Below are 23,507 nucleotides of genomic sequence, written 5' to 3'. Positions count from 1 at the left end.
GAGTGATCCAGGATACCTTAACTTGAACGTCTTGTGTGTTCCATGTTTCATGAACTTGAATGTATATTGTGTCCCAAGATCCCTGAACTTGTATGTGCTGAGTGTCCCACAATAACCTGAACTTGTATTTACTGTGTGTCCCAAGATCCTTGAACTTGTATGTACTGAGTGTCCCACAATAACCTGAACTTGTATGTACTGTGTGTCCCAAGATCCTTGAACTTGTATGTGCTGAGTGTCCCACAATAACCTTAACTTGAATGTACTGAGTGTCCTACAATCCCTGAACTTGTATGTACCGAGTTGTATGTGTTGAGTGTACCACAATAACCTGAACTTGTATGTATTGAGTGTCCCAAGATCCCTAAAGTTGTATGTGTTGTGTGTTCCACGATCCCTGAACTTGTATGTGCTGAGTGTCCCACAATAACCTGAACTTGTATGTATTGAGTGTCCCAAGATCCCTAAAGTTGTATGTGTTGTGTGTCCCACGAACCCTGAACTTGTATGTGCTGAGTGTCCCACAATAACCTGAACTTGTATGTACTGATTGTCCCACAATACTGTAAATTCAGAAATTATTGCGAGGTTTTTATTAATGCGAATAGTGCGACTGGGTTAGTATCGCAATAATAAGAACTCGCATTCTAATATCTGATATATGCATCTATATGCAGAATGTCCTGAAATCGCAATAATTAATCTCGCATTATTGTCCATTCTTCATAAATCGCAATAATAAATGCACGCAATAATTTCTGAATTTACAGTAACCTGAACTTGTATGTACTGAGTTTCCCAAGATTCCCTAAAGTTGTATGTTCTGTGTGTCCCACGATCCCTGAACTTGTATGTACAGAGTGTCCTACAATCACTGAACTTTTATGTATTGAGTGTTCCTCGATCTCTGAATTAGTTTTTACCAAGTGTCCCATGACCCCTGAACTTGAAAGTGCTGAGTGTCCCACGACCCCACGATCCCTGAACTTGTATGTTCAGTGTATCCCATGATCCATGAACTTATATATGCTGAGTGTTCCATGATCCCTGAATTTGTTTTTAACAAGTGTCCCACGACCCATGAACTTGAAAGTGCTGAGTGTCCCACGATCCCTGAACTTGTATGTTCAGTGTATCCCACGATCCGTGAACTTATATATGCTGAGTGTTCCATGATCCCTGAATTTGTTTTTACCAAGTGTGCCACGACCCCTGAACTTTAAAGTGCTGAGTGTCCCATGATCCCTGCACTTGTATGGTCATGGTATCCCATGATCCTTGAACTTGTATGTACTGATTGTCCCATGATCCTTGAACTTGTATGTTCTGAGTGTCCCTCCATCCATGGACCTGTACATACTGTTTGTCCAAATATCCCTAAATTCGAAAAAAGAAAATGAAGTACTGACATTATGAAAACTGGAGAACATTCTGTACTGTACTTCTTGCATGCTCCAAATTGTAAATATTTTTCCACTATCTTCAAGATTGTAAATATTTTTCCACTATCTTCAAGATTGTAAATATTTTTCATCTTTACTTAAAATTGTAATTATTTTTCATCTTTACTTAAAATTGTAATTATTTTTCATCTTTACTTAAAATTGTAAATATTTTTCATCTTTACTTAAAATTGTAATTATTTTTCATCTTTACTTAAAATTGTAAATATTTTTCATCTTTACTTAAAATTGTAAATATTTTTCCACTATTCTCAAAATCGTATACTGTAAACATGTATATTTTTTCATTTTCTATGGGGAATTCTTTTCACAATTACAAAACTTTTTACGCAGGTGTTAAATTCATTAATTGAACAATAAGTATGTATTTCATGTCAGTATTGGTTAATTGTTCAATTGTTATAATGGAGTTTGGAATTAAAATTTTATAAAATGTTTTTTAAACAAAATGAATGTTTGGAAAATCGGTAAATGTTCAATAAAAGAAAAAGAAACAGTTTTATAGTATCAATGGCTAATGAATTATTTCTATTTCTATCGAGATGTAACTTTGTGACTCAATAAATAATAGAGTTATAAGAATTATTTAGTGGCTGTGTAGTTCCATGTATGTGTATGAAAAAAATTGGCAGGACTGTTCACTTAACTTAATCTTTAAGAAAACAAAAAGAGTGGGCCCTGAAGTTTTATTGAGTTATCACTACCATATTGATAAAAAAAAAAACATGATTTGGTCCATTGATTGATCTGCTTAGAATCAGGGTTTATACTCTTTCATCTTATGGAAGAGTTCACAGAAACTTTTTCAAATTGTTGAGAAACAGTCTGTATTGGTATTTTGGTTATTGTGACCAAATAATAATTATGCTGGTACAATAACTCTTCTTTTTTTATACATTTTAGTATAAGAACTACACCAATGAGCAGGTTACCCTGATTGAGTGTATCTAATATACACCATGATATAATAGTTAATAAAATATGATAATTTCAATAATTTAGGAGGGAGTCTTTCAGCATGTTGGTTTTATTTTATGGTTAAGCATGATATGGAGTTGTGATTAACATAGAATTTCATAATAAGCAAAATTGTCAAAGTAACTATATATATATTCTAAGAAAAGTCATAAAACAGGGAAAACAGTTAATGGCAGTTTAATGAAAATATTGGTTTTGATAGATACTAAAACAAATATATGGAAGTTGGTATTAATATATATATTTTGCTAGCCAAGAAAAAAGGAATTTTTGGATTGTTAAGTCTAAGCCATTATTGTTTAAAAACTCCATTTTTTTGGTAATTGGCTTCCAATAATTTGATCACGAGCCACGTCACATGCATGTATGAAATTGGTATCACATGTTTGTATTTCATAGATATAAGAAGATGTGGTATGAGTGCCAATGAGACAACTCTCCATCCAAGTCAAAATTTATAAAAGTAAAACATTTATATTTCATGTATATATATATGGTAGTGTTAACTTTAAGACAAAGGAAAACAAATTTATGTGTGAGATATCAAAATATTGCCTCCTGGAAGATTTAATTGGAAAAGATTAAACTGTAATATATTGCTACCTTTGTGCAAAGAAAACATGTTTTGATATAAAGCAAATGACATCATATCAAATGCCACTATCTGTATAGAGTTAAAAGAAAATATTTTTGTTAATAATATTAGTGTCATGCAGGGTGTTAATTTCAATAAGGTGTATATATGATAAGTGGACAATAGAAAAAAGCTCCTTTTATATTTCACTGGACAAGTGTACCAGGTCCTATTTTACTGGACAAGTATACCAAGGTTCTAATTTACTGGACAAGTATACCAGGGTTCTAATTTACTGGACAAGTATACCAGGGTTCTAATTTACTGGACAAGTATACCAGGGTTCTAATTTACTGGACAAATAAATTACCACTGCCAGCCGTGCCAGGGTAATACTTTTACTGGACAAGTATATCAAGTCTTATTTCACTGAACCAGTGACATCTTAATATAAGGTAAGGAACTTACATATATGCAAACTCCCTGCAGGATCTGTTTGTTCATTGGAGAAAATCAAAGACTAGTGTATGAAATTTCATAGTGTATTTTGTTTTCCATATTTGCTGGATTTAACAGTGCATTCTATTCAATTTAACTTTTACTGGTATTTTTCTCTGATCATGTATACACTAAAGGTGCTGATGCCTTAGAGCAATTCAGTAATTTGTTTCTATAGTTTTTAGGAGAACATTGAAATTAATTATAGGCTTTCAGGCCATGTAATTTATTGATGAAAATGCATGAGATAATATAATTTGACAGGTGAAGATGATTCCAGTTTTATCTGTTGTTTTTATCAGAAATTGATTTATGAATGTAAAAAAAAAAGAAGATTTTACTCTGCAGCTGTGGAAACAGGTGAAGTTGTCAGTGTAATCCTACTTTATTCAGGGTCCCAGTCCAAAACAGGAAGCTTGGAAATCTGATGATGCTATTTCTCAAAAAAGTTTTTAAATGCAACTTTTTACACATTTATCAAAAATCTGTTTATCAGGTATCATTTTGTTTGTTACAACATGGCAATTTAAGCAGCAATGTACTTTTCCAAAACCACTTTTCCTGAAATAAAATGATTTTGCTTCGGTCCTGAATGTATTTTTCAAAGGAGATGTGATGTGCAGATCAATGAGAAAACACCACCCTGAGTCAAACTACTGTGGATTCAATATTATTCTTTTGGGAGACCAAATTTTGTGAATTGTGTGGGTAAAGCAGAACCACAAATTAAAATGTTCAAAGAAGGACACATTTTCTTCATTTATCTTGTATGCAGACATTGACAAAACCGCAAAATTAAATATCTATGTATATACAATTTTCCTCAATCCACAAAATTGGTACCGTGAAAAAAATGAACCCACAGTATTGTATATTATCAACTTTTAGATATTCTTTAATAAAAATGTATAATATCCCTTATGAGATCCTTATAACAAGTATAATCCCTAATTGGATCCCCTGTATGCATTGGCCAGCTGTTCAGTATCACTAGCCATATGCCTAGTTCCCATCTGGCCTAGTTGGTATTGACCACTATTAATCAATACTTCCCTGGAATCAATCAGCTATCACTCTACCACAGAGTAAATATTTTTTTATCAATGACACCTTTGGTTAACGAGTTTTGATATGGAGAAATAACCATAAGTACAAAGTTAGGGAAAGGGGTAGTAGTCAATATGATAGGGAACTAATAGTTGTAGGAATTTCTGGGAAAAAATTAAACTTGATCGCAATGTGTAGAAACTTGAAGGAAAAAAAAATAATGTTTTAAACCAGATATTTTTTAGGGAAGGATAGTTCTAAATCAGGGTTCCAACTTATACACCTTATGCATAATTTAAAACTATTCCATAAAAATAAGTACAAGTGTTCCAAGAACTTTATCAAAAAAATAAATTGAAACCTAAAACACTAAACATGAAAAAGTTAATTATTTTTCAAAATTAGTATTTCTCATTCATTCTTTCTTTAATACATTTTATGTGATATTCAAGAATTGATTGATTGATTGATTGTTGGTGTTTTAACGCCTCTTTTAAGCGCCACATTTGGGCTCTTTGTGGCGGTCAGTTTTTATTGGTGGAGGAAGCCAGAGTGCCCGGAGAAAACCACCCACCTTCGATAGGAAAACTGACAATCCTAGTCAATTAAGATTGGAGTCGATTGCACCCGCACGAGGGGGGTTCGAACTCACAACCTCAGTGTTGACTGGCTAGTGATTACAGTAGTTACTACTTAGACCACTCAGCCACCGAGGCCCCCTATTCAAGAATTGAACTTGATGCTTATTTTCAGACATAAAAAGCCATTTTGATCATTCAAATGTGTAATTTTTCTGATTTTGACCATATTAGTAAAACAAATATTGGGAAATGAGAAATACATCTTTGATTAAGAATTTGTTAATGTCAAGGACAGACTTTGCAGGCTCATTTTGAAGAAAAAAAGATTAACATTATCTTTTTTCATAAATGCACATTTATACTAAGAGGGGTCAATGGCATTAACACAAATGCATAAAATCCTAAAATAAACATTATCATATAGGAAGAAATCCTTATGCAGGTCTGGAGTCCATGCATGCGCCCCTCTTCAATGCAAACAACTATTTGATGAACAAAGCAAACAGGCTCAATAATTTCAAATGATGTCAAAAGAAATTACAATTTATTGTTTGTTTTTATGTCTATGTAAATCTGATGGACATTATATTATGCAAGGAAACAAACTTATAATATTACCTTTTTAAAATTATCACATTACTAGGATAGGAACTTGGGAGATATGGTTTAAAATAAGGTACATATGTCTTTAAAATTACATAAGACCTTTTTGATAGACCAAGGCTTAACCTCTTTTTTTAGACAGTAGCCTCACAGTAAACTTATAAGCATCAAAGAATATTAAATTGTTCAATTTGCAACATCTTGTATTGTGATTTACATTTTTTCATACAATTTGTAGTAAGAAAAATAATAAAGAAAATTATTGATAAATAAAAAGTTTGGTTCAACATATGTTGCAGGGATTGTGATTCTTAGGTTATGAAAAATTATTATAGTGCAGTTTAAAATCTCTTTACTGGGAGTAAATCAATCATTGATTGAAAACTGTACTACATGTATGAATATTTTACTGATAGTTATTTCATTAAATTATAATTATTCAGGAATTTTATTCCATCATTTTTTTCCCAAAAAATAAAAACAATGAATAATTATATATAAGGAATTGAAGTGATTAGCTCAAGTAACTTCACATTCATCAATTTGTGATTGGTTAATTAATATTAAAAAGTCAGATATAAATGTTTATGAAAAAAAAGATAAAAGCGGTTTTCCTTCTTATTCTTTGCTAAGAATCAATACCATCTGATAGAATAATTATATGTTGAACAAAATGATTGAATTGTTTACATGCAGCTTGGACACCTGTCACCAAACTTTTACCTGTGTCAGCTCTTATACTTCCCACAAACTGTCTTATCTGCTTGGCCATTACATGATGTCAATTTCACAGTTAATCATAATTATTCACAATTCATATTTATTACTTATGTTTAATTTGGATTAGGATAATCTTTGATCTTATGATGATGCTCAAAACAGTAATCGCTGGTAAGGTGTTCATGTGTAAAATTGTAAGTTAAAATTAGCTCTGTATTCAATGTCCACCAGCTGCAATGTAATGCAATCTTATTTTTGTGGAAAGAAGTATCAATTTTCATTTCATTTGTTTAAATCTCATTGTTTTAATTATGAGGGGGAAATGCTGTATAGGTTGCTTGAATGTTATGAATTGAATATTATATAAAATTTGTTTATGTTTGAAATGGACAAGATTTTGATAAATGCAAAAAAGATGGTACATTCAGTATATACCTTAAATATATATACCTGCCTCTTGAACTGACCATATTTGTAATGTTAAGTTCAAGAATTCATGATCTTTCCTAGTTCTACCCCCTACTTGTCTCCTAATCAGAATTGTCTTCCCCTGGAACTCTTTTTATTTGTCCACATATTCAATTCTGGCATTATTGACTTTGCACCCATGGTTCTCTTTAAAGACTGAGTTAAAATGTCTTATATATATTTACAAAATGAAACTATTAGTAAAACATTAAATGCTAATTGCAACTCACAACATGACTTTTATTTGAATTCAATATCTGCAATTGTTCTTAATGATAAGAGGGTCTATAACCCTTACTTTGTGCCTGGCTGTGTCTGGCTTCTCTGTTAACAGTCTGTACTTCTCATTAGAAAGAGTTAATAGCAAACTGGCGCCAGTTGTGTTTTCTTTTCAAATGGTTACACATGCTAAACTTGTCATCTACTATCTTCAGTGAGAAGTGAGAGTGGTTTTTGGCACTGGGTTATATCAAGAGAATTGTGCCATGTGTTTGCCATATGGTGGAATGTTTCTGTTTTGTAACTGTTTTACGACCTTCAAGTTAAACCCTGTCACATTACAGATCTTTGGACATCTGGTCAGTAGTTTCATTGGAGGCAGTGGTTTTTTATGTTGAGATATGTGCAGACTTTTTTTGTTATAATTTTAAGAGATTTAATGGGAGTCCAAATATTTTGTCTTAAAATGTGTTTTCCTGTTGCAGCAGTGTTTCAGTCTAGAACAAAGAATTCCTATGTTATTTTTGCTGTGAAAGTCAAACGGCTATTAATCACTCAGAAAAAGATTTGTAAATGATTTTACAAATTTCTATCTAATCAATATTCAACCATCAACATTAATTACCCTTTGAGATAACTTTGATAAAATATTGCAGTTTATCTTTGTGAAAGTTATGCAGAGTATATGACATCCTAAACCACAATGAATTAATTTGCAGCCCAAAACAGTATAGAGCTTTCTTCTTTAGGAAGAAATTTTGATTGGTTTGAAATATCCATCTCATTTATTTTTTTTAGCTGAAAGTTACAGCAAAAAATAACAGTTTGTACCAATGTTAAGCATAAATGTTCAGAAATATGATTTTAAGCTCACCTGACCTGAAAGGTCAAGTGAGCTTTTCTCATCACTTTGCGTCCGTCGTCCTTCGTCCGTAAACTTTTACAAAAATCTTCTCCTCTGAAACTACTGGGCCAAATGCACCCAAACTTAAACACAATCATCATTCAAGTATCTAGTTTAAAAAATGTGTCCGGTGACCCGGCCAACCAACCAAGATGGCCGCCATGGCTAAAAATAGAACATAGGTGTAAAATGTAGATTTTGGCTTATATCTCTGAAACCAAAGCATTTAGAGCATATCTGACATGGGGTAAAATTGTTTATCAGGTCAAGATCTATCTGCCCTGAAATTTTCAGATGAATCGGACAACCCGTTGTTGGGTTGCTGCCCCTGAATTTTGAATTTTAAGGAAATTTTGCCGTTTTTGGTTATTATCTTGAATATTATTATAGATAGAGATAAACTGTAAACAGCAATAATGTTCAGCAAAGTAAGATCTACAAATAAGTCAACTTGACCAAAATGGTCAGTTGACCCCTTAAGGAGTTATTGCCCTTTATAGTCAATTTTTAACCATTTTTCGTAAATTTTTGTAATCTTTTACAAAAATCTTCTCCTCTGAAACTACTAAGACAAATTTAACCAAACTTGTCCACAATCATCATTAGGGTATCTAGTTTAAAAAATGTGTCCGATGACCCCGCCCGCAAACCAAGATGGCCGACATGGCTAAAAAATAGTACATAGGGTAAAAAGCAGTTTTTGGCTAATATCTCTGAAACCAAAGCATTAAGAGCAAATCTGACAAGGATAAAATTGTTCATTAGGTCAAGATCTATCTGCCCTGAAATTTTCAGACCAATCAGGCAACACGTTGTTGGGTTGCTGCCCTTGAATTGGTAATTTTAAGAAAATTTTGCAGCTTTTGGTTATTATCTTGAATATTATTATAGATAGAGATAAACTGTAAACAACAATAATGTACAGCAAAGTAAGTTCTACAAATAAGTCAAAATGACCAAAATTGTCAATTGACCCCTTAAGGAGTTATTGCCCTTTATAGTCAATTTTTTACAATTTTCATAAATTTTGTAAATTTTTGTAAATTTTTGCAAAATATTTTCCACTGTAACTACTGGGCCAAGTTCATTATAGATAGAGATAATAGTAAGGAGCAAGAATGTTCAGTAAAGTAAGATCTACAAACACATCACCATCACCAAAACACAATTTTGTCATGAATCCATCTGTTTCCTTTGTTTAATATGCACATAGACCAAGGTGAGCGACACAGACTCTTTAGAGCCTCTAGTTTTGTTAGACACAAAAAGCATTGATTCAAATAATTTTAGTAATGTGAATTTTTCAAAATGATACTTAATAAACAGTTGAAATTGACTAGACCTCTTTTGCAACAAGAATCAATAAACATGAATATTACTAAATATAAATATAATGATTGAATTTGACCAAATGCTGCATGAAATATTGAATTTTTTCAGTTGACTCCTAGAGGACATGTAACATTTGGCTAATATACTGAAACCCACGTGTTATTAAATGTGTGATGACAAATAGTTTGCTTGGAAAAACCACAATCACAATATTGTCTAATAAAAATTCAGGTCAATTATGGAATAAGTTAGTTGTTCTGCATTTATCTGTTAGCAAAGTTTTTGGTATTTTGATGTTACCCTGTGTCTGATCATCTTTAAATCAGAAGCAGAATGGTTTGGACACCTTTTATTCTCCCATTGTAACTGGTCGATCTGATGAACTTTTCACAGTTGTAGGTATTATATCTGACCAGAGCTTGCAGATCAGACCACCTCTTTCCCCCATGGTAGAATCTTCACAGGCCAAGGGTTAAGATTCTGCTTCCTCCTCTCAAGAGGTGACCAGATTGTAACTCTTGGCAGTAAATTGTAGGATGGCAGATCAGTGTCGCTTGCAGATCTAACATCCTGTAGTTGTAGCTGGGGTTCTCTGTATGTTTGATTGCTTGCTTAATGTTCAATGGCATTCTTTGTTTGATTGTTTCATTCTAATCAATTAACACTGCCTGTAACCGAGTACGGCAGAAAGTGATTTTCCCCCGATTATAGTACTGATTTTCCTCGATTTTGTACTGATTTTTCATGATAAATTTTACACTATAGTTCTGTTATTCAATTTAAGTAGCTTGAACTAATCAATTGGTTAAAGATCATTTATTCTGTCTGGTCAGCAGTCATTAGTAAGTGATATCCTGAGGTGGGATTGCTTTGAAGTTACATCATGACCTTCCTTATTCTTTGTTTTGATGCTGTTGTAGCTGATTTGAGTAAAAAAAAATATGTTTTAATCTGCTTTTAGAAAACTGGGAATATAAATTAGATTTTTTTTCATGAAATTTTGTTCAAATATAATAATCTGAAAAATGCAAGTAGAAATTTGGACAAAATAAGCATTTAAATGGGAAAAAAACTAGCAATTAAACTTGAGCTTTGGTGTACAGATTGTCCCCGATCAGCTTGTGTTGATTACAGATTTTCCCTGATACCTATACAGATTGTCCCCGATTTTGAAAAAGCTAATCCTTCAAAAATAAAGCTAATATGTGGATCTTCATATACACTTAGGCATGTGTATAAATAAAAATAGTGGAATATATGAATAATTTTCCTGCAAACCTGTAATTCTACAATTTTATATATAAAATTGAATTAGAGATTTTTTTGTTCATTGATATTTCATTGGTTGGTTAAGAAACTTTAAACAGGTTTCTTCTTGCTTGGGGTTCATAACTTACTGTTTGTATATTTCTGGATTCATAGTTTGGCGAATTTGATAAATTGTCTGAAATGGTTAGAGATTGTGATGATTTGCCTTTTTTGATAATCTTTTGTGGTGTATTTGTTGATAAGTTACAAATTATAATTTTTTCATCTTGTATTTCAATAAAAGTTTTTCCTTTTCTGTCAAGAAGTTCTGGAATGAATGCATGGTATGTTAGCTTTCACCACCTTCTTCAAGTCTTCTCCAAATGACAAGTTTTTCAGATGGATGTGTCTTCTGATGGTGAGCTACTATTTCTTCAAAGATGACATTTTTAGAAAGCTATCAAAGCTATGTTGATATTTTTTTGCAAGTAACAGTTAAAAATAAAACTTAGAATGAACCTTTTTCCTTATGATACTATAAGAGAAAATCGGGGAAAATCTGTAATTAACTTCATCTTCTCTGGGACAATCTGTACACTGATAGTGGACAATCAGTACACTACATCAGAAATTGAAATCATATTTTTTTTAGTATTTTCCTAATCTCCGTAAAAAAGTACTTCCAGCTCTAAGTTTACTTAATTTGCACATTTGAATAAGTATTCTATAATTAGAGAAATAACATTTAGATATTTGAATAATATAAGAAAATCACTTCCCATGACTTCCTTGCTTCGGAAAAGTTTCTATTTTTGTCGAGCCTTCGACTTTTGTCGAAAAAGCGAGACATAGCGATCCTACATTCCGTCGGCGTCGTCGTCGTCGTTGTCGTCGGCGGCGTCCACAAATATTCACTCTGTGGTTAAAGTTTTTGAAATTTTAATAACTTTCTTAAACTATCCTGGATTTCTACCAAACTTGGACAGAAGCTTGTTTATGATCATAAGATTATATTCAAAAGTAAATTTTGTAAAAAAAAAATTCCATTTTTTCCGTATTTTACTTATAAATGGACTTAGTTTTTCTGCCAGGAAACATTACATTCACTCTGTGGTTAAAGTTTTTGAAATTTTAATAACTTTCTTAAACTATCCTGGATTTCTACCAAACTTGGAAAGAAGCTTGTTTATGATCATAAGATAGTATCCAGAAGTAAATTTTGTAAAAAAAAAATTCCATTTTTTCCGTATTTTACTTATAAATGGACTTAGTTTTTCTGCCAGTTAACATTACATTCACTCTGTGGTTAAATTTTTTTTAATTTTAACAACTTTCTTAAACTATCCTGGATTTGTACTACACTTGGACAGAAGCTTATTTATGATCATAAGATAGTATCTAGAAGAAAATTTTGATAAAAATATGTTCCATTTTTTCCGTATTTTACTTATAAATGGACTTAGTTTTTCTTCCAGTTAACTTTACATACAGTCTGCAGTTAAAGTTTTAAAAACATTTATTAGATTCAAAAACCATCCTGGATTTTTACCAAACTTGGACAGAAGCTACTTACAATCAAAAGATAGTATAGAGAGGAATATTTTTATTAATTTTTTTCCTCATTTTTGTTACGCCTGCAATTAACAGCAAAAGTAGGCGAGACACTGGGTTCCGCGGAACCCTTACGAATTTTTAGGATTGGTCATTAAAATCCATATTGCCCATGGGAGGTCAATGATAAAAATGTATGAATGAAACTGAAGGTTGCATAATTATTGACACAGATTTTCATTAATTCATATATAATTACCCTTTTGATGTTCTCTACATAGGAAAATCGGGAAAAATCAGTAAACAATCGGGGAAAATCAGTACTGTAATCGGGGGAAAATCACTTTCTGCCGTACTCGGTTACAGGCAGTGAATTAACTAACTATTGAAATAGAAGACTTGGTTTAATATTTTACGAATGCTTCACAGTATTAAATGCTCATTACCTTATAATTTTTGAAAGGGTCGTCATGGTAAATAAATGGATAACAATAAACATTTCTTAAAGATCATAGTCTTGTTTATTATTATGATGTAAAAGCCCCCACACTTGTAAAAACTGTTGAAAATTTTCATCAGTTTAGAAATATTATTTGTCATAACTGTCAAGTCATTCTTTTATTTGTTAATTATGAAGTGAACATTGTAAATAAACAATTTTCCCACTGTTGCAAAGATAAAGGTTAATTTGGCTTCAAATTGGTCCTAAAATTTAATTTAAGAATTCTTCCAATTGGCAGAATTTTACTTTTTGCATTGGCTATAATCCAATCTATTTGATGCTCCAGAATCTTCTGGTGTATCTGAGATAACCTCCTAGTTTTAGCGGGGTTCATGTTGCTCCATCTTTTTTTTTTATGTAGTGCTTTATAGACTTGTTTGTCTTTACATTGTTTTTCGTGTTTTTATGCCCCACCTAGGGGCATTATGTTTTTGGGTCTGTGCGTCTGTTCGTTCGTCCTTCCATTTGTCCTTCCGTTTGTCCATCAGTCTGTCCCGCTTCAGGTAAAAATTTTTGATCAAGGTAGTTTTTGATGAAGTTGAAGTCCAATCAACTTGAAACTTAATACACATGTTCCCTATGATATGATCTTTCTTATTTTAATGCCAAATTAGAGTTTTGACCCCAATTTCACGGTTCACTGAACATAAAAAATGATAGTACGAGTGGGGCATCCATGTACTTATGGACAGTCATTCTTGTTTATCATGATTTTGTTGGTCTCTCTTCGACTTATGAGATTTGGTTCTCCCATTGGCATCTTTCCTCTCTTTTTGTAGCCATAAATTTGATAACAATAAATTCTTCAAATAATGAAATGACAACACTAACTTTTTGGTTTCAACATAGAGGCAAACTATATTGGGGGAAGCAAATGTTAGTGTTTTTAGATACTAGTAAGATTTGCAAAGTGCACTTTTGAGCTAGAAAAGAGTCTCAGATACACCTTGGAACATTAAAGATAAGGAATATGTATGTCCCCTATCCGAAGGAGGCAACCAATACCTTTTAAAAAATATTATGCTGGCATTAATAATATTGTTACTTTCTTAAAGGCATCATCAAACGACTTTCAGTAAAGAATTCTTCTATACTTTCCCTTTACACATTCTGCTAAATGTCAACTGGCTTCATTTGCATTGACTTTGTCATCATCCACTTACTGTTTTCAATTAAGGACAACAAAGAGTCAAATTAGACAAGACAAACAATTGTATTGATTGAAAATCTTAACATTTAAAACATTGTTACCAAACAATGTAAGAACTTCAAATTGAAGGCCCGTACAGTTCTGTTCTGGTAAGTTGGTATAGTATGAATTTTCATGTGAAATTGGTTTTGAAATTAACTTTTAAAACAAAAAATTAAAGCAACTAGCTTGTTTGAAAATTTGTAAGATATAGTATTTGTTATCAAGTCCAAACTGATCTGTTTTTGTATGAGACATACATAATCGCCTGACATTGCCAAATTAAGACTGCAATGACTAAGATCTATAAGCACTTAATTATGTCTACAATGAATAAGTAATGGTGGTACTTTGCATTTTACATTGTACTCCTGTGCCTTCTCCTACACTGCCACTATTAATGCCCCATAGTATAGTAGTTTACTTGTGATTATGTCAGGGAATTTGATTTTTGCTTTGCAACAGTTTAATAGTTGAGCACCTTTTCTGACATTACTTCTGATCTTATCACATTGAAATTTTTGCATTGTTTGAAAGAAAGGATTATTCTATGATCTAATAGTTAATTTTACTTTCTTTTTTTTTTTTAAAGTAATGTAACATTGTTACCAGTAAGGTGTTTATATCTTAAAGGATTCGTTACAGTAAATTCTTGGAATCAAGCTGTCCATAAACAATAAGGAGAAACAAAAAATTTACAACTATCTATTTATATTCTATACAAGGAACTAAAATATATACAATGGCTCTTTGTCTATACAAAGCAACAACCAACAATTATATATATATATATAATACTGTAAATTCAGAAATTATTGCGTGTATTTATTATTGCGATTTTGCCATTTTAAACTAATTTTAATTTTTGCGATATTAAGAAAAATCCTGTTTAATTCATATAAAAAATTTCAAAATGGGAGTTTTAATTATTGCGATTATAAGAGATTTGATACACATATTTCAAATGGGCCAAAAAAGTAAAGAAATTAATCCAGCTATCATTAGAATATAATCTGAAATCCATAAAAATGGGGGAGTGTACTAGAAAAAATTATGATATTGTTGTCCTTACCAAACACTGATAATAATAACAGTCATCTGAAAGATTTCAATCTATATTTGATTCTGGAAAAAAGTGCTTCAAGGACACTCTGACCACCTCCACACCCTGTCCACTTAACAAAATCTCATTAATCACTATGATTCCTTTGCATGTTGACATGTTATTAAAACACAGTTCTGTCCTTTTCTGGTAATTGTTTTATCCTATGTTTTATTTATCAAGAAAACATTAAGAATATGAAATGAGAAAAATCTAAAAGCTGACATGCAAACGACTGTCCAACACATGTGATAATTAGCTAATGAATATTGAAGAAGCCTTAGAGCTTTATTGTCATGTCACCATCATTATACTGATTAATTTTAATCATATTAAGTAAATGGTCAGAAGGGTTTATCATATCTATCGGGCAGTATTGGCCGATATCTTTACTATCTATCTGTATCATTCTGGATGTTTATGGGTATATATTTATTTGATGGTATTCCTTGCTCAACTAAATTCATGCAAAGAATAACTTTATATTTCTTATCGTTTTTAATCGTTTTTAGAGTTAAATGTCTGAAAGTTTATGAGGAATTGAATATTCTAAGCTTTGTGTAGTATCCATCCTTAGAAGTTTAAATTATTCTTATAAGTGGTAAATATAGATATATATATATTGAAATTCACTGTAACGTCATTCATAATCCTGTCAGATTTCTGCAAAGAAAATGTTATATTCAGAAGCATTCTAATCTCTAATTTTACATCTAATTTATGCAACTCCAGAAATAATAGTATTTATTAATCTATGAAGAAGGTTGCATTGCAACCAAATACTGGTACATGTTGATTTTATTGTGTTGTTGGGTTGCTGTCTCTTTTGTTTATATATAGCTTTTATTTGACTTTAAGCTTTTGAAATGAAACATTAAGAACTTTAAAGTTGTGTTGGTTATCTAATATGTCTGACCTATATAGCTGTTTTAGATTTTTGTGTTGTTAGGCTTCTGTCTTATTAAAGTGTATCCCACATCTACCTTTACACATATTTAAGAATTTCAACTTGTTTTAATCATAATTTTCTATCATACTGGGCACTTTATTAGTTTCGTTTGTAGATTTGACAGGACAATATATTACAAAGGCAGGTCTATATAAAGCATGCTGCTTAAGAGTAATATTTCTGAGAAATTCTTGCTAGGTAATCTCAGTTCATTTGTCATCAAATTTCTGGCCCAAGTTCTCTAGAAAATAATCTGCCACTAATTGAATCATCACATGACTGCCACCTGACTTTGTCCCCATGGAGACTAGTTCATTGCTTTTACACCTGATTGTCTCCCTTGGGCAATAACTTCCTCCTTCCATATTAATTTTCTGTCAGTGTCCTCAGGTTGCTGTTGAAGTATGCAATTGTTTTAAAGACAAACCTGGGAATGTAGTAAATTGAAAATAAATGTAATTTATTGACAATTGCCTTTTCAGTTTCTCTTTGAAAAAAAATCAATTTTTTTTTTCAAGACAGTTCAAAGTGTGTTTTGTAGTCAGTTTCATAACAGCAGGTGATTTGTAAAATGTAAAGACTACATTGAATTACAGGGAATAATAATTTCTGTGTATTTGGAAAAGTCATTGCTTACGTAGGTGTCAATGTAAATTACTTAAAATAATTATTAACCTTTTTACAAAAAAAAATTATTTTTATTAGTATCCTCAACATTAATGTCAGAGATGCTATTTATACTGACCCCACAGTGATGTCATATTTTTTTGTTAATTTTTGGATGAAAAAGAAGAAATTGAAAAATTACATATCTGCTAAAATATCATCACGATCTTCAGATCTTTAAATCGATAAATTAAAAATCTTAACTCTTAGAAATCAACATTAATATCCAAATATCTTTTTATCCAGACAAATTTGAAAATTAATGTAAAATTCATGTGTAGAGTATGAGAGTTATGTAACAGTTTCATCACTCTGCCAGATTTGTTATGTTTTGTTTGACCCTTAACCCTGCATGGTGTAGTGTTCTGATATTGATAACATGTGGTATATCATTTCACATACCTTGCTGGAACCAGTCAGTCTGCCAGCTGTAATGTTTAACAGATGTTTTATGTAATGTGTTTAACACAGGTGGGAGTAGTAAGGATTCAGAGGGAGGGATGTAGTAGGAAATGGAGGGATGTTTTTCCAAATAGAAAGAGCAGTCATGCTTTGTGAGTGTCATCACTGGATGTGTTACTGAAATAGTTTGCTTTGTCACCTAAGGTGGTACCCAACACCTTGACTAATATTAATTTGGCTCGTTTAGTTTTCATAAAATTTTGACAAAATATTTATTTTGATCCTTTGACAAAATTATAAAAATTTCAAAAAACTTGAACCACGCACTTTATCGGAAAAATTTCATAGGATATATAGCAGTTTGACAAACACTAATTTTGATCATTGAGAAGCTTAATATTTCCTTAACAATACAACGCGATTAAAACGTTTAGCTGATTTTTACAGAGTTATCTCCCTGTAGTGTTAGGTACCACCTTAATCAGTCACAAACAAAGTGACAATAGGTAAGATTTCTTAAAAGGGACAGTGATGTACGGATATCAATTCTGAACTGCACAACTGAGGAGTATCCTAAACCCCTCCATCCCCATCCAAACCACCCACCCTTTCATCCAACCTGACCCAAAATATGGTATTTGAAATTAAAACAACATTAGGGAACTACAAAATTATATAAGGACCCTATCAGCCTCCCTTAACTAGGTACAGAATTTGGCAGAAAGTAAGAGTTCCTTAGAATTGGGTAACAGATTCTGGTTATTCAAGTTTTAGATATATGACTTTATTGCGATTGATTGTGTTAGATATAATCATAACTGACTATAAGACATTTCTATATACTTTGATGTTTTCCAGTTAGGACTAAAGACAAAAATCTTTTTTTGTAAATAACACCCATTGAAATTGGTATTGCAATTGAAAGATCCAGTTTTGAAATCTATATACAGATGTTTATATGTATATATAATATATATGCCATATGCACTGATAAATTCTGAACAAAAGTGACTAGTGAGATCTAAACTGGTCCTTACAAATTGTTGGCAGGCAAACCAGTGCTTATTTTTCAGACTGATTAAATATTTAATACCTCATTCAATAAAGTCTGTGATATCCTGCTACAAGGAGTCTTCCCTTGATTTTATTGACTCCTGTTTAAGGATTGCAGCTGTTTTTATATAATTGTTGCAAAATTGATATAATATGGAAAAGGTTAACATATGGTTTAAATGTTATAAATCATTAAATCATTTAGTTTTCAATTTGAGTCCTTAATTCCCATATGGTTTTTCTACAGGCATGTCACCTGTTCCAGTGTTATTCATGTGTCACCTGTCCACAGTATAAATATTTTACCTGCAATTTCATGCCCTAGAGACAAAATGCTGGAAAGCATCATTAAATTATTAATGTTCTAAATGAAGTCACAGATGAAATGCAGGAATAATGGAGAAGACATTAAATCTGTTATTGTTGGATTTTATTGCCTGTTTTCCTGTAATCCTGAGTAATGAGTGTATCATCTCTGTAAGACATTCATCCACAAGTCATTTCTGTATTCACTACAAACAGCTTTGATGAAAGATTAATTTTTTTCATAGTTTTATAATATTACTTCTAAAAATGGAATTATTGTTCTGGAATGATGTCTTTCAGTATTAAGTTCATTTCAAGGCAAAAAGATTTTGTATTTAGATATACTTTTAAAAGCATAGAAATATTGTTCAGGCTGGTATCACAATTGATTGATTGATTGATTGTTCCTGTGGCAAATATTAGATATTTACTGGTTTTACAGGTTTTTTTCTGCCATACCTATTTTCTACCTACATATTCGAGCGCTGGACTTTTATGGGAAAAATTTAAAACTACTAGGTGATATTTGAGCGCATACTTCATAGCCCATTTTGGCGTCGGCTAATCCAGAGTTTCCGAGGTTTCTGGATGTTTCACCTACATGAAGTCCAGTAAACAATTATTTACTGGTCTGAACAGAATTTTCCTGACAATCAATTATTCTTAATTAGTACATACAAGACAACAGAAACCAAACTGTTAAATGCAAATTCAAAAATGATCATGAAAAGTATAAACAAAACAATAGAAAATAAAAATCACTCATATTGAAATAGAAATTTTAAAACATCTCATTACACTGTTCCATGTAATACAATAAAAATGTCATAAAAAAAATTATGGACATATGGTACAATGTTAAAATCTCATTTAATGCTACTCAGAAAGTCTAATTTTACTATGATTTTAAGCTTTATATTTTGAAGCAAAATAAAATTGAGTGCATGCAGGTCAAAATCACTTTCTTCTTAATCTTAAATAAAGTCATCAGAGAATTAAAGCAAATTACAGAAATGAATAGAAATGACTACTAGGGAATATTATAAAAGCAACCATACATCCAAACAATCATTTTTTTATTTGAAAAATTTATATACAATACATTAAAAGAATGAAAATGAATTTTTCTTCCATAGTAATTTCTTACATCCAACAAAAAATGGTCAATAATATGACTATGGGGAAAAAGTCTGTTTATATTTAGAATGAACATTATGAAAGTAAAATCAAATAGGAATCAAATGACAAGCCATCAGAATAAAAAATTAAGGAAGGTAAATTAAAGTATTTGCTATAATTTTTAGATTTATTTAAGTAATTGAATCCAAATGGGAAATATCAATTAAGTATGTTTTAAGTGATCAAAACCAAAAATACCACAAGTGTGAACCAATATTAATAATTGATAGCAACTCAATTAAAAAAGGAAGATATTGGAAGACTGGTATTAATTGTGTACAATCCAGTTTGAACTGATATACAGAACATCAAAGGAAAATTAACACAAAAAGTAAATGTAAAAACAAACAGCTCAGGATTAACTGTAAATATTTCAAATTTGCTTCTAAAGATTGTTTGCAGAAGAAATAAATTAGCTAATTTAGTAAATTATTTGTGTATATACACAAATAGCTGGTTAATTAGTTTGGCTATCATTAGAAACAAGCGATTCCTTAATACCTGTTTTTCAAGATACAAATTAATTGATTGGTCGGAATTTGCTTATCAAAGAGAAGACAAAAGCTAAACCACATGACAAGGCTCCAGCATCAAAAACACAAATGATTAGAATGTAATGAAAGAAATGTGATGTGTAATAGGAAACAGATTGGAAGATTTTCTACAAATTTTCTCTGACAGTGGAAGGCGGAACTCATTAACACCTAAGCCAGACTCTGCCGTACAAAGTATCAAGCCATCTGCTCTTCATTAATGATAATTGGTCTATATTCTTGGGTTCTTGGCCAACAACTGAATTCCCACTGCATATTTAATATGTTTTTTGTTTGTTTTACTTGTGTTTTTAATTTGTGAGGCTCCAAGGCTAAGAATGAGGAAAACTTTTATGTACTTTTCTCCACTGACAAAGTAGGTCTAAATTTGGAAGGTTTGGGTGTGTACAAATAAATAAGTAACAATAATGGATGACATTAAGTTGAGGAAATTTGTAGATTGACATTTGGAAATAAAAAAGGATCTATTATATTTATTTGTATAATTAAGTTGTTTATTTTTAAAATTTAGTAAGTTACACGTGTGTACTTGTATCTTTGGCATGTATTTTTCATTTTAGGAAAAAAGTTTATAATATGAGAAAATAACAAATAAAAAATGAAGAATAATAATCAAGATTTCCAGCTGTACAACAGTAAAAAGCAAGAATGCTTAAAAAAATAGCATATACAATTGTATTAGTATTAATTAAACTATATGAATGGTTATAATCAAAGTTAAAAAAAAGATATTTTTGGTAGGTGACCATAAGTAAGCCTATCTCTCATTCCATCCTCCTTATCTTTCAACTACAATGACAAAAAATGCATAAAAAAGAAGGATTATTTTGATTTGCAGGCTAAAACAATACTTTGACCAAAGTATTTTTACAATTGGTTTGACATTTCCTAATAGCATGTACTTAATTGTTATGATAAATATTTATTTAACCACATATGTAGAAAGAATAGATATGTGACCTGATATAACCTTACATGTTCCCTCCACCTGGGCCTCTCCACTGTTTGTCATTTTTAAGAGGTTTGTTTTGATTGGTTGATGAGAAGATACATCTGACTCCCAAGAGGAAGCAATACACATGGATAACAACTTCACATTGATTTGGTAGCTCTGCCAATTTCATTCTCTTTCATTGATGGATGTAGTTTGTTTTGTGTATTGATATATTTGTATTTTTACATTGATGACACTTTGTGGTAGATCATCAAAGTTTTGACTGACAAACAGTGATTTTTTTGTGTGGATTTATTACATTAGTTTCCTAGAAATATTTATTATAAACATTGATATACTAAAGCAATGTTGATCTAATGACCAATTGTGAGTATGATTAAGTACAGTATTAACCTTATTTTTCTATCATTTGGTAAACTAGTGTTTTCCTGTTTTTTTACTAGGGAATATGGATATTAGATATTGTTTTAGTTTTGTAAATACAATTGAAATTTAAGTGAACTCAAGGATTTGTATAGTATAAGTACATTCAAATCCTTGGTTAAACTGTAATATTTCCTAATTGATGTGGCTTTTTTTGAAATTTGAAATATTGTTTGATATATTGATCTGAAAATTTTGTTTTGATATGCAACTGCATTTGTAAAAAATTGTTTAAAACAAATATTGTGATATAGAATATTACATGGTAATTGAATACGACTAATGTTTTATCAGTCCAGTTGGTTTAAGTGATGTCACAGTTTAGGGGGAGGGTTGGACACCCGCTAACATGTTTAACCCTGCCACGTTCTGTTTGTGTCTGTCCCAAGTCAGTAGCCTGATACTCACTGGTTGAAGTCCTGTGTTGCTGTATATCATATATGTTTTTCTTTTATTGTTTTGTACATTAATCAGACCATTTGTTTACTTGTTTGAATTATTTTACATTTGTTATTTTGGGGCCTTTCATAGCTTGCTATGTAGTATGGTTTTGGCCATTGTTGAAGGCTGTACAATGACTTATAGTTGCTAATTTCTATGTCTTTTGGTTTCTGGTGAAGAGTTGTCTAATGGTCAATAATACCACATCTTCTTTTTTTTTATATCCCATTTTTAAAAAGAATGCAAAATGACACAAATAATACATATGTAAAATTGAATTTATTTATTTTATGAAATATATTAAAATATATATTCAAGGTTAAAAAAAAATGCCTAATTATGTAAAAATCAAAACATTATATCATTCTTCCGGCAAACCTTGAGCAATTTCCTCTAATTGTTGACGATAGTTTAATAGTCGTATTAAATGAGTATGAATATTCTAAACTCAAAGATGATTAAAATTATGGAAGATTATTGTAATGACAAAAAAGAATTGATGAGATATGTGGGCACAATATGGTTTATATTAATCCACAAGGAAAACAAACTGATTGAAACCAGCAGTGAATACAGTCATAAAATACACAGTTGATTATCTCCATTCTGTCATTAAATCTGTCACTGATTAAAATCATGGGGGTCCACCTGTGTCCCAGCAGGGTAAACAGAAGTGATGTATGCCCTGGAGCATGTCGGTCACGCCTCCTGTCATCTGTTATAACAGACAGTAGATGCAGGTACTTGTTATGGTTGATTTATCTGTAAGAGATTTTATTACTTGTTTATTAGCTATCTGATGGTCTGCTAGTTTCAGGAAGAGGAACTGACACGCCCCCTTCTTGGCAATGCAGGTATTAATTGTTTAATGGCTGTTTCATAAAATTATTGTAATACAACTTAGAAGGATTTTAAAAAATTGTTGTCATTTTAATAACAATCATGGTTCATGAAGGTTGGGGTACGTACATTTATACATGCATTGGATATTCTTTACCAAATGTTTAGGTTATTTGCATGGTAAAAAATATGTGCACTCTCTGGCAGTTTAAAGTTGAGAAAATGGAGTAACAACTGTATTGTATAAGTTTTAAGGAATTGGAGATTAACATTTTAATGGTTTTTTTCACTATTTCATTATACATTCATCACCAAAACAGGAGGAAGACACTGTTCGTGGCTAACGAAGAGATTTTTACTGTTAGAAAAGTTTAGGGTGATACAAATCGTACTGATCCTGGTTATTATAAGTGGCAAAGTGTTTTGTGAATCACCAATGTGAATGAGGCTTTGGTTATGACAAGTGATCATGGATATATAGATTTGAATTTTATAACAAAGTGCCTTGTGACACATGTACAACAATAACGGATTTTAGGAATTAAGTTATCATTGAAATGTTTTCATTTGTGGTAGATTGTGAGAGTAGAGATTCATCCATAACTATATTAAAATTGTACTTTCTATAGGAAGTTTGAATGTAATCAAATGTATATATGAAGTAAAATGCTACTTAGTGTAAACTTATGTAATGTGTAGGAGGGTCCATAATAAAGTCAAGTAAATCCAGGTGGCATGGAAATAGTCTTAAGATATTTGT

At 31.3% G+C, this 23,507-nt stretch overlaps 1 protein-coding gene across 7 annotated transcripts in view; it reads left to right on the top strand.

Annotated features, from left to right (window-relative positions):
* Window positions 1–23,507, top strand: part of LOC127702949 (protein CBFA2T1-like) — a 76,540-nt gene that overhangs the window by 40,202 nt on the left and 12,831 nt on the right. The window contains exon 1 of one of the 7 annotated variants that reach the window (XM_052207273.1): window positions 6,495–6,635. The exons of 4 other annotated variants lie outside the window; for them this stretch is intronic. In XM_052207273.1, the coding sequence (XP_052063233.1) occupies window positions 6,608–6,635 (28 nt within the window). In that variant the 5' untranslated portion in view covers window positions 6,495–6,607. Of the gene's footprint in view, window positions 1–6,494; window positions 6,636–21,147; window positions 21,410–22,721; window positions 22,762–23,507 lie in introns of those variants that run through there. 2 more of the 7 variants (XM_052207275.1, XM_052207278.1) reach the window with 2 other exon arrangements.

This window comes from Mytilus californianus, unplaced genomic scaffold (assembly GCF_021869535.1).
Source record: "Mytilus californianus isolate M0D057914Y unplaced genomic scaffold, xbMytCali1.0.p SCAF_5, whole genome shotgun sequence".
NCBI classification, from domain to species: domain Eukaryota; kingdom Metazoa; phylum Mollusca; class Bivalvia; order Mytilida; family Mytilidae; genus Mytilus; species Mytilus californianus.
Note: the sequence above shows the minus strand (reverse complement) of the source record. Positions and strands in the feature narration are given on the sequence as shown.